This window comes from Poecilia formosa, unplaced genomic scaffold, assembly GCF_000485575.1.
Source record: "Poecilia formosa unplaced genomic scaffold, Poecilia_formosa-5.1.2 Scaffold441, whole genome shotgun sequence".
Taxonomy (NCBI): domain Eukaryota; kingdom Metazoa; phylum Chordata; class Actinopteri; order Cyprinodontiformes; family Poeciliidae; genus Poecilia; species Poecilia formosa.
The window spans coordinates 314,297-326,054 of record NW_006800380.1 but is presented as its reverse complement, the minus strand read 5'-3'; the positions used below and the strand labels follow the sequence as shown (position 1 = coordinate 326,054).

The window sequence follows — 11,758 nt, the reverse complement described above, 5'->3', positions numbered from 1 at the left end:
TTGTGCAAACTAGAGCTTTCAGGAGGGCCATCACTTATCGTTTATTGACGCTCACCATCAGTAATCTTCACTCATCACCTGCTGCGCCGCCTAATCGTCATGTGTTTCACATCATGTGTTGATTTTTCACTGTTCAGCGTTGGATTCTGTTTTTATGCCATAATTCACATCTAGTTCGTCGCTCCATTTTATGTCCCGGTTCTCCTGTTTCAGAGTTTTGTGCAATGTGTGCGTCGTTTTTTTTTTGTTTTTTTTTTTTCTTAACCCCCTAAGGTGCAGGGCGTATCGATGGGGAAAAGGCAGACTGACATAAACCTTTTAAAACAACGGAAACAATTTCGGTATTCTGATTATTGAAATTTAAAAGTGCTGTGGTACCGTTGTTCTATCACCCCCGTTTCATACCGGACCACTTACAACTCCGGTGTTAACGCTATAAAATGAACGCTCTCTATCGTGGTATCACCATGGAGGGATTTCTTTATTTAAATAGGTTCATTTTTCAAAGGGATACAAAGTGAGGGTATCATGAGTTTAGTAATTACATGTTTATAAGAGCGATTTTCTGTTGTCCTTCCATGGAAGCGGGCAGCTTTCAAACGGAAATAAAACACTTTTTAATATAAGTTGCTACTTTGACATGATCACAGAACTGCCAAAACATATGTACAAAAATACCAGACAAAGTGAATCACAGCAACGTCATCAGCCGCTGTAACGCTGAACTGATGCGGTGAAGCTAGCAGAAGCAGGAGAGGAGCTGCGCCAAAAGCTAACAAACACTGAGGAGAAGAAGAGCTGCCATCGATACAATTGCAGCCAAGCATGACTTAATGTTACACAACACAGTTTTACCAAGTTGCTCAAAGTCTAAACTGGTATTGATGTGTATTTAAGGTGTAAAGTTTACCTTCGACCAAACGCCCCCCAAAGGAATCCCAGCGCCCCGCTTTTGTAAACATTTCTGCCAGCGCCCCCTGCCGTCCTCTGAACGCCCCCCGGGGTCGGTACTGCCCACGTTGAGAACCGCTACATTAGAAGAAGCTGTTTATCTGCCATAATTGGTAGCTATGCTAACTAAACTGGGCATTCACAGTTTGAATCTGCACAGCTCTGTGCTATGCTAGCTGCAGCATGGCACAAATCAAGGGGGAGGAAGGATGAGCAGCACTGCATGACATTTGTGATTCACAGCACTAAAACTCTCTTGCCACCGACTGGTTGTTTATAGAAGTGGGAGAAGGCAGAGGAAATAGATTTTTCACAGATTACCTCTCATACCATACTGTCACAACATAACAGTTAAAAAATTAAAAAAAAAAAAATTTATATAAACGTTATATACTGCAGCTTTAATTTCCCTCAGGAGAGGACGGGTCAGGAGGGACGTGTTTTAGAGCTTCTGCTCACTCACTCATCTGTTAAATGGTAAAAGGCACAGGGAACAAGTTAAATATATGAATATGTTGGTAATTTTTTTCCTTAATTCATTAAATGCTAGTGGAATGGAGGCAAACAGTAGTCTGTAGCTAAGCTAATTATGCTAAATGGTTGATAATCTCACACAGTCTCTCTTGGAGAAAAACTGGGTTATAAATTAACATTCTTGCCTTTTTCTCTCCCTCTCTCTATTTAGTTTGTGAAAACCTGATTTTATAACTTTTCTGAGCAGCATAGTAACTGCCACAGTCACCGCTGTATTCAGGTGCAGCCAGTAGGACTGTAGCTGCATAAGTCACAGCCAAGCGCTCCAAGCAGGAACGAACCATTTAACGCAGATAGGGGGGTTCAGGGCAAAAACGCTGTGTGTTTTTGGGTCTGGGAGGGATAAAATTAAACTTTTACAGCTAAAAACAATCTTTGAAAATACAATATGATTAATTTTGTATTTGACAGGACCCAATTTTTTTTATTTTATGTCTATGAACAAAATATAAATAATTAAATTGTAGAGGGCCCCCTGCTGGTCAGGGCCCCTAGAATCGTCATCACTTTTCATCCCTTTACCGCGCCCCTGGTCACAACATACTGATAGTTTAAACAAAAATGTAAAAAAAAAAAAAAAAAAAACTTTTTTTGTAGTAAAAGTTACATACTGCTGCTTTAAGAAGCCCTTACTATTTATGTCACTCCAACTTCAGCACACCATCACAACAATGTTAGTTCATTATTCCGTTGACAACCATTGTAAGAAGTGTTGCACAGAGAAGTAGTTTATATGATGAGCTCAGCATATTCGAAGTTCCACCAGGTGGTTGCTAATTGCTGATGTAGCTAGTCTGTGGAGTTGAGTACGGAAGGCAATAGGGAGGGGTGCTCTGTGAGGTGGAATCTTGGTTGGAAATGGCAGTTTCAAGGAGGAGCTTTGTGGAAATAGGCGGTGTTTGTGAGAGCAAGCATTTAGGCATCCCCGGAATGGTTGCCATGGGAGATTCTATGATGTCTCAAGCATGCATAAAAAAAATCTAAGTAACAGTACAGATATGTTTTTGATGAGAAAATAATATAATAGAAAGATGTAAAGCTCAATAAAGTTGATTTTACATAATACTCCCCTTTAAAGTCTAATTCCATGCAATCCAACTCTTTCCAGTTTAATTCATATGCAATTACATATGGTCCAATAATATAAGGATCTTATTGTTATTCAGAAAAATATTGACAACATTGTTTGATATAAATAAAGAAATGTTTGTGCTTAATCTATATTTTGTATTTATTAATCCAAGCACTTCAGTTTATAGTCTAATCTACATCCAAAAACAATATGTTCAGACAGCGGTCCTGTGTAAACATGGCCTCAGTCCAGGGCTCGTAAGAAAGGCTGTAAACGGCATAATGGAGAAGCACAATTGTGATGAGGTGCTGAAGGTGTGTCGGAAAGGTAGGGGCTTCTTAAACAGACAGAAGGCCAATTTCAAGTTGTCAAATTACAAAATCAAATTTCGTTTTAGTCGTCTTTGACTAAACAACTGAAGGTGACATATTAAAATGGCACTATGTGCCTGAAAAATAAATTATCCTCTTCAAGCCATAGTCACAAAAGTTAAAAGTATAAGCTAATTTATGAGTCTATATGTAATGTTAACTTTCAAAAGTTAAAGCAGCCACAAATATTTTTTTTTCCAAGTTTTTTTTTTATTTTTTATATGTACCTTTTGTAAAGTACAGGCAGAAGACTGGGAAAGGTTGGTTAGTTATGTCTTGCAGCAGCCTAACACAATAAAGGAGAACTTTTTATGTGACGTGTCATATACAGTATATGTAGGGACAGAGGGGTTGTTTTTGGTGTGTGTGCATGCTGCTGTAAAGCCAACACATAACAGAAGGTGGCGGTATTGCACTAGCGGGGTGTACACAGCCGCAAACAAGAAAGTGACTTCTTCTTCTTCTTCTTGTCTTAATGTCTTCATTTTGGAAACGGTCTAGAAAGACTGACATCTCGTTTTTATTTTACCTTCTCGGTTTTTCTTTGGTTTTAATTGTCTGTTTAGCGGTTTGTGTGTTGCATAATTCAAACAGTGAGAGAGCTGAGAAGCAGTTGAAGTCTAGGGGCGCTCAGACAGGTATTCTTCAGTCTCTAATGAGTCTATCAACAGCGCAGTGACACTTTACTGACGAAGGAGGTTGATATCTCTGCAGGAACCATGTGGGACACAACACTACAGTACTTCAGGAGCCGCAGCCTGCTTACAGGAAGCGACGCTGTCCAGCTCAAGTGGTCGCACGCGGTGAACAGCAGGAACGCGCTTGCTCAGGCTCTCAGCGGTACGTCTACACTACATCATGCTCCATTCACAAATGCATTGTAGCTTTGTAAGGCCTAAGCTACCGAGTGTCTTTGTAAAACAGTAGGATGGAAACAGCTTATGGAGCGTGAGTACCCGGCCAGCATGAACTACTGGGACTGCCAAGAGACAGCGAGAATTTACAAAAAGCCCAGTCACTGGTTCTAGAAGAAAACAAGACTTTTCTCTGATCACTAATCAAAAGAGAGAATGTTATAATCACTGGCCTGGATCTACAGGCCAGGTCAGTGATTACACCAAGCTTAACAGCAGAAAGTTAAAGTCATCCAGGTTTTTATGTTTTCTAGATACCCATGACCTTAATAACCTCACGTTATGGAAACCTATCTCTCTTATTGGCTATAAAAGGCAATCCTGATTCAATTATTGGTAAAGGTTCAAACTGAAGTTCTGTGGGCTGCACATTGTCCTTGGTAGCACTGTTGCCTTGTATCAGTTTGAGGGTTCCAGTGCCAACCTGTGTCTTTCGGTATGGAGTTTGTATGTTCTCCCTGTGCATGCGTGGGTTCTCTCCAGGTACTCCGGCTTCCTCCCACAGCCCAAAAACATGACTGTCAGATTAATTGGTCTCTCTAAATTCTCCTTAGGAGTGTGTGTGTCAGCTGGAGATAGGCACCAGCCTCCTCGTGACTCTGAAAGCATAAGCGTGACAAGTGTGATAATGGATGAAGTGGTGTGGGCTGTGATTGTATCCTCAGGTCCCTCTCATATGATTGAAGCTGATGTCATCATGAGAGCTCATGATCCCATGGAGCCAATCATGGCTCACCCCCCTGACACAGATAGTGACATCACACTGAAAGAGTGGCTGGAGAAAGTGAAAATGAACAGCAAAGGAATAAAACTGGACTTTAAGAGGTGAGAGCTGTTTTCCTTGGGTTCTCCTTAATATTGTGTGTGTGTGTATGTGTGTGATTCTAATCCTGAGGGCTGCCTCCATCCAGCTTGGAGGCTGTGTCTCCATCCCTGGCTCTGCTGGAGGACCTGCTGGCTGAACCAGACCGTCCACTGTGGATCAATGCAGATGTCCTCAGTGGACCCAATGGATGGACCGCACCTGTGGACTTCCAGGCTTTCCTCTCTCTTGTCTCAGGTCTTCCTGCTCAGACTGTGCTTTCTCTTGGCTGGACAACAGGATGGACTGTGGGAACTAATAACCCAGGTGAAGTCAGTAGGACACTGTGTGTGTCTCTGCATTTACATGAAAACTAAAAGAAAGGTCATTCTGATCATGCAATACAATATTTCTGTATGAAAATAGAAATTTCAGTATGAAAATAGAAATATCAGGTATGGCAGGTGCAGGGTTATTAAAGGTCAAGCATGATTCTGTTCATGTGTTACCTATGAGCAGTGATGTCAGTAACGCAAGGGTGTAACTTTGTGTTGCAAGTTGGTGGGGGGTGGCAGTCATGCACCCAGTTACTGGAAGGCCTTTTCTTTTTTTACTGCTAAGAATAATGATAAAATTAGTATATACGTCCTGATCAGGCCTGTCAGATTAATAGTAACTTTCAAAAATAACCTATTAAACATACTGCAAAATGTAAACATGTTCAAACTGAAGTAATATAAGTAATCTATATAATGTCTTTCACTTGGTGATGGAATTACAAAGAAACTTTTCAGTCGTATTCTAATTCACGGAATGAGTGTGTATTTGCTGAATATATTTGCTTTAATATAGAAAATAATAAAGAGGCGAAAAAATTTATTTATATTATCTGTTTGTAAATCTACACATAGTTTGGTTTCTGTCAGTTCTGTACAGATACAAGAGAACAAAGCGAATTTCTGTTTTATACAGGTCCTTCTAAAAAAATTAGCATATTGTGAAAAAGTTCATAATTTTCCATAATGTAATGATAAAAATTAAACTGTCATATATTATAGATTCATTGCACGCCAACTGAAATATTTCAGGTCTTTTATTGTTTTAATACTAATGATTTTGGCATACAGCTCATGAAAACCCAAAATCCCTGTCTCAAAAAATTAGCATATCATGAAAAGTTTCTCTGAATGAGCAATTAACCTCATCATCTGAATCAACAAAGTAACTCTAAACACCTGTAAAAGATTCCTGAGGCTTTTAAAAACTCCCAGCCTGGTTCATTCTTCAAAACCGGAATCATGNACCGGAATCATGCTGACCTGACTGCTGTCCAGAAGGCCATCATTGACGCCCTCAAGCAAGAGGGTAAGACACAGAAAGAAATTTCTGAACAAATAGGCTGTTCCCAGAGTGCTGTATCTAGGCACCTCAGTGGGAAGTCTGTGGGAAGGAAAAGGTGTGGCAGAAAACGCTGCACAACGAGAAGAGTTGACCGGACCCTGAGGAAGATTGTGGAGAAGGGCCGATTTCAGACCTTGGGGGACCTGCGGAAGCAGTGGACTGAGTCTGGAGTAGAAACAACCAGAGCCACCATGCATAGGCGTGTGCAGGAAATGGGCTACAGGTGGCGCATTCCCCAGGTCAAGCCACTTTTGAACCAGAAACGGTGGCAGAAGCGCCTGACCTGGGCTACAGAGAAGCAGCACTGGAATGTTGCTCAGTGGTCCAAAGTACTTTTTTCGGATGAAAGCAAATTTTGCACGTCATTCGGAAATCAAGGTGCCAGAGTCTGGAGGAAGACTGGGGAGAAGGAAATGCCAAAATGCCAGAAGTCCAGTGTCAAGTACCCACAGTCAGTGATGGTCTGGGGACCCATGTCAGCTGCTGGTGTTGGTCCACTGTGTTTTATCAAGGGCAGGGTCAATGCAGCTAGCTATCAGGAGATTTTGGAGCACTTCATGCTTCCATCTGCTGAAAAGCTTTATGGAGATGAAGATTCATTTTTCAGCACAACCTGGCACCTGATCACAGTGCCAAAACCACTGGTAAATGGTTTATTGATAGTGTTTGGGTCCTATATGCTTTATAAAATATTTCTATTTGATGATTGCTCTGAATATCGCCACATTTTACGTACAAACAATGCAATTTGTCCAGGGGAAAAATGTAGAAAAACGGGTGGCTGTATTATTTTTCTCTCAGTCGGTCAATTTAATGTCACTTGCAGAGTTGTTGCCATGGCAACCAATAAACAGCCCTGGGAGCACAGAGTAAAGATTACGTTTAAGTGCATCAGGAAATGAAACTTAAAAAAAACCCCGCAAAAAAGTATGCAAAAACACCAAACAGAACATTCTGTCTGTTGCATGTTTGTTTTTGAATTTTCATTTTGCGATCATTACGAACACTCATGGTGGTTAAATTAGCTAATTTAAACACCTGCTCTCCTATCTGTCAGAAAATGTAGGTCGCCTTATTTTTGTGTTAATTGAACCGAAATATTCTGAACTGCGTAGCAAGAGTACATGTTAAAGTGATAAAAGTTAAACTACCATAGCTAACCACTTTATTGATATTTTAATTAAAGCTTTTTACTGACCAGTGAAATGTGATCCCCTTGGACCTTGTTATCTTGCTGTCATAGTGTTGACAATTAATATCAAAACTATTTGTCCCTTTTTCAGATTCTTTGCTTGATTGTGTCATTTCTCCACCCCTGATATTCCTGATTCAATGTAAAACAATAGCGCACGTGGCACACTGCAAGTCTCTATGTCCAATCCACTAGATCAATGAGCGGACTTGCCATTTACGTTTTACAAAGGAATTACGTTTCACAAAGCATTAACTGGCTGTTACAGCGCGCAGCTGCTGCCGAGTTACTGTCCGCACATAGGTGCAGGTACATAAAGAAAAAAAGGAGAAGGAAATATCGGTGGGGACTGTCCCCGTCAGGCCAAAGTTGGTGGGGACATGTCCACACCAGTCCTTCGGGAACTTACACCTATGCAGTAATGTGTTACAAAGTAACTGACGTCAGACCACTAACGCATTGCGTTTGTGGTCCGACGTCCACTAACGCGTTGGACGTCGGTGAAGCAAACCCTAACCTTAACCCTAGTGAAGCAAACTAATTCAGAGCTAGCCGTCATTCCGGGAAGATTAACAGAAGAACTCCAACCGCTGGACATTGGTGTAAACGGGGCGTTCAAAAAGAAGTTGCGAGCGGCGTGGGAGTGATGGATGACAGACTGCGAACACACGTTTACTAAGACAGGGAGGCAACGCCGGGCGAGTTACGCCACCATGTATGAATGGATTGTGGATCCCTGGGCTAATGTATCTGCTGAACAGCCACCTGGCAACGAGTCTGACTCCAACAATGATGAGAGGGAACCTGGCATGTTTGATGGCGAAATTGCCCAGCTGTTCAATTCAGACACAGAAGAGGAGGACTTTGATGGATTTGTGGAAGAAGAATAAAACATAACATGAGCGCATTGTTACATAGAATAAAGTTCAACTAAACTTACTGCTTTGTTTCCATTACCTTTTTTTTTTGTTGACTGTATGTTTTAGCATGCATCTTATAATCCGGTATGCCTTATAGTCCGGAAAATATGGTAATATGAACAGTGCAATAAACGTGAAAACAGCCACGAATGGACGTATCCATAAAGTTGTGCAACTAAGCACCATTATACTAATTAATATTAAGATAAGTGTAACAAATCTGTGCAGAAGGATATATCCAAGTTGTGGAGCGACAACAGGAGTGCTGTGCGCTGCGCTCCAACAACAAACGCAGGGCCTTAACACAGAACCTGGAGGCTGGGGTATGGGGGGTGGGGACTTTAAAATCCTAGAGTTTTCCAGACAACAGTGGAACACACAAATTATGTTAGTGTAACATAGTTAATATTGTATAGAATTTCACTTGTCATTACTTCCAAATTTGGGTTCATGTGTAAAGGGAGAAACGGCACCCCCTCCTGGTGGTTGGCAGGGTTAAATATAGTGAACACAGACATCTCGTTGCCAGTTCATGAGAGATGGGCGCGAGGTAGGTTCACTGAGTTTAACTCTCCAGTAAAATGTTATGTTAGCTTGTTGCTAACATGAAATGCTGTCCCTCGTAAGGTGCTGAACCCGCTGTGATGAACCTGATTCCTGATCAGTCCATATTCTGTTTCGTACAGATAAACGACGTTTCATCTCATCCTGTCTCCTGGCCCTTATTCACACAACGCAGAACTGATTTATACTGATCGAACACGATTACCGAGGTTACACTAGCTGGTATAGCGCTATAGTGCTTGGTGTTCAGCCCCCGCTCTGAAAGCTAACCAAGATTATCTTAAAAAGTTTATTCTCCAACATTGACTTAGATTATCTGATACAATAGCCTACAATAGAAATGAAACAATATAATATATATTATAAAAATCATTACATTACATGTTATAACATTCACCAGCAAAGTTTACACAAGTGGCAATGGCTATTATTTATTCATTTCACTCTGTCAAAGTAAGATACCTCCCAAATCTCCCGTTTTTGTTTTGAAGGTTTAAATAAAAATTTTAAGTCATCCATCCATCCATTTTCTGAACACCCTTGTCCCTTAGTGGGGTCGGGAGAGGTGCTGGTGCCTATCTTCAGCTAACATTCCGGGCGAGAGGCGGGGTCACCCTGGACAGGCCGCCAGTCTGTTGCAGGGCAAAATTATAAGTCATATTCAATAATTTCATGGATGGATGAAATAAATTTAACATTAAATGTTTTCTTCAGTAGCTTCCAAATCGTGTGCCATTAACTCAATCTGTGTGAAATTGTTCTACTAGATGAGGCACACTCACCTTTATTACATTTTAACACTTTATATATATTTTTTTAGCTATTTCTGAAGTCAAAATTTTGTATTTTTCTTAAATAGCTTCTAGGTCATGTGTGACCCATTAACTCAAAATCTCTGTGAAATTATTCTACTAAACTATATAGATTAGGCATATTTTTATTCCAGTTTGACCCCTTTTTAATTTTTTTTAACCAAAATTATATTTTAAAAAATATTTTTTTTTAAATATTCATAAAAATGTATTACCTCAGATGATCATCACTTCTTACCCGTAATGTTCAATTGCATAAAATTCTAGGACAGGATCTATCTCATTACATGTTCACTTACCTGGAATATGTTAAATACAACAAATATTTACTTAAAGTGTGATCTATTTCATAAAATGTACTTGTCACCTTTATTGTTTAATTACACATTAAATGTTTAAAGATGGGCTCTTTCATCTGGTTTGTGTCATGATGTGGTGTGGCGGTGGACACAAACACAGCAGGCAGTAGATGTACTTTATGTGGATGTTATCTTAATGAACAAAATAAACGAACTAAATCCAAAATCCAGGGAAAACAAGGAAATCCAAAACACAATGAAACGGGAGACACGAGGGGTAACAACGGTAACAACTGGCAACGTGGTGAGCAGGATAACAAGTTGGACTGGCGAGTTGTGACTGAAAAAGAGGAGCTTTTTCAGTAGTAGTAGTGGGACAATGGCCTAAATGAGAAGAAGACGGGAACTTCAGAAGATCGCGGAGTTGACAGAGCAGGATTGACACAAAAATAGCTGATGTTGGCGGTTGGCATAAACTGGTTTATGACTGGACTGCTATGGCGACTCAAGTTGAGGATGAGGGAGATGATGAAATGGATTTTGGTGACTGGGCTCCAGTACGTGGTATTAGAGGATCAGGAAGAGAACGAAGTAGAAAAGAAGAAAGGTTGTTGGAGACACAAAGTAGCAAACGGAGTCTAGAAGAAAATAGTTCGGATGAAAATAACGCAGTTTGCAAGAGGATTGTTGGGCAGGAAACTAAGTTGATCATAAAGTTTAGGAAGGAGGATGAAGGAATACAACTTAGTCCGCTAGCTCTGTCAAGAGAATTAAAAAAGAAGTTTGGAGAACTGACACTTGCTAAGACTCTTAGAGATGGGAATCTGTTGATCACAGTAAGGAATGAAGAACAGAAAAACAAAGTGATGAACGCCCACAGTATTTGTAAAAAACTGGTTACTGAGGTAAAGATTTTGGGAGAGGATAAAGTAGTAAGAGGGGTGATCACAGGTATTCCAGTGGGTGAAGATCTAGAAAAACTCTGACACAGTATTAATGGAGGTGAAGTAAGTAAAATCAAAAGATTGATGAGAACAGTTGAAGGTGAAAGAGTGGAAAGTCTCTCGGTAATGTTGGAGTTTCAAACACAAGTTCTTCCTGAAAGGGTAAGAGTCGGGTGTATGTGCTTTCCTGTAAGGCCACATATCCCTCCTCCTCTCAGGTGTTATGTCAGAGATAACATATCTCTGACATGTTACATGTCACATTGCAGCAGTATGTAGGGGAAAACAAAGATGTCCAAAGTGTGGAGGAGAGCATAATTATGATGAATGTAAAAATGGGAAGGATAATTGCTGTAATTGTGGAAGGCAACATAGGGTGACTTATGGAGGATGTGAAGTCAGAAGGAAAGCAATGGAAATCGAGCAAGTCAAAGTTACTACTAATATAAGTTATGCTGAAGCTGTTAAAAGAGTGAAACCTAAGGAAGTTATAAGGAAAGTTCAACCAAATTCAACAACAGAACAGAGACAGAGTGGGACTAAAACTCGGTTAACAGTTGAAAAGATTCTGTTGTTCATTGCATACATATGCAATTAATTGTACAGATCAAGTTAAGCACAAAACAGAAAAAATCAAAATAATTGTGAAAGGGGCAGAGAGGTTTTTTGGTATTAAGGACAAATCTTGGGAACACATAAATAAGAGGTTAGGGGCAGAAGGAAAGGCAGGAGGTCAGGAAGATAAAAACTGATCATCCTACAATGGAACGCTAGAAGCCTTATTGCAAATGGACAGGAGTTTAAAGGATTTATTAGAGATTGTAAAGATGATCTAGATCAGGGGTGTCAAACTCAATTTTACCGAGGGCCACTTCAGCATATTGGCCACCCTCAACGGGCCACATTGACGATACAAATCAGGAGTGCCCAGCTGCAGTCCTTCAGACTGCAACTTTTAGATGCATCCCTGCTAAAACCCCCC

The 11,758-nt window shown here is 40.4% G+C and overlaps 1 protein-coding gene across 3 annotated transcripts in view; it reads left to right on the top strand.

Annotated features, from left to right (window-relative positions):
* Positions 1-11,758, top strand: part of fam151b (family with sequence similarity 151 member B) — an 87,461-nt gene that overhangs the window by 48,244 nt on the left and 27,459 nt on the right. The window contains exons 1-4 of one of the 3 annotated variants that reach the window (XM_016663748.1): positions 3,300-3,566; positions 3,643-3,768; positions 4,508-4,667; positions 4,754-4,971. In XM_016663748.1, coding sequence (XP_016519234.1) covers positions 3,404-3,566; positions 3,643-3,768; positions 4,508-4,667; positions 4,754-4,971 — 667 coding nt within the window. In that variant the 5' untranslated portion in view covers positions 3,300-3,403. Of the gene's footprint in view, positions 1-3,299; positions 3,567-3,642; positions 3,769-4,507; positions 4,668-4,753; positions 4,972-11,758 lie in introns of those variants that run through there. The other 2 variants (XM_007577438.2, XM_016663747.1) reach the window with 2 other exon arrangements.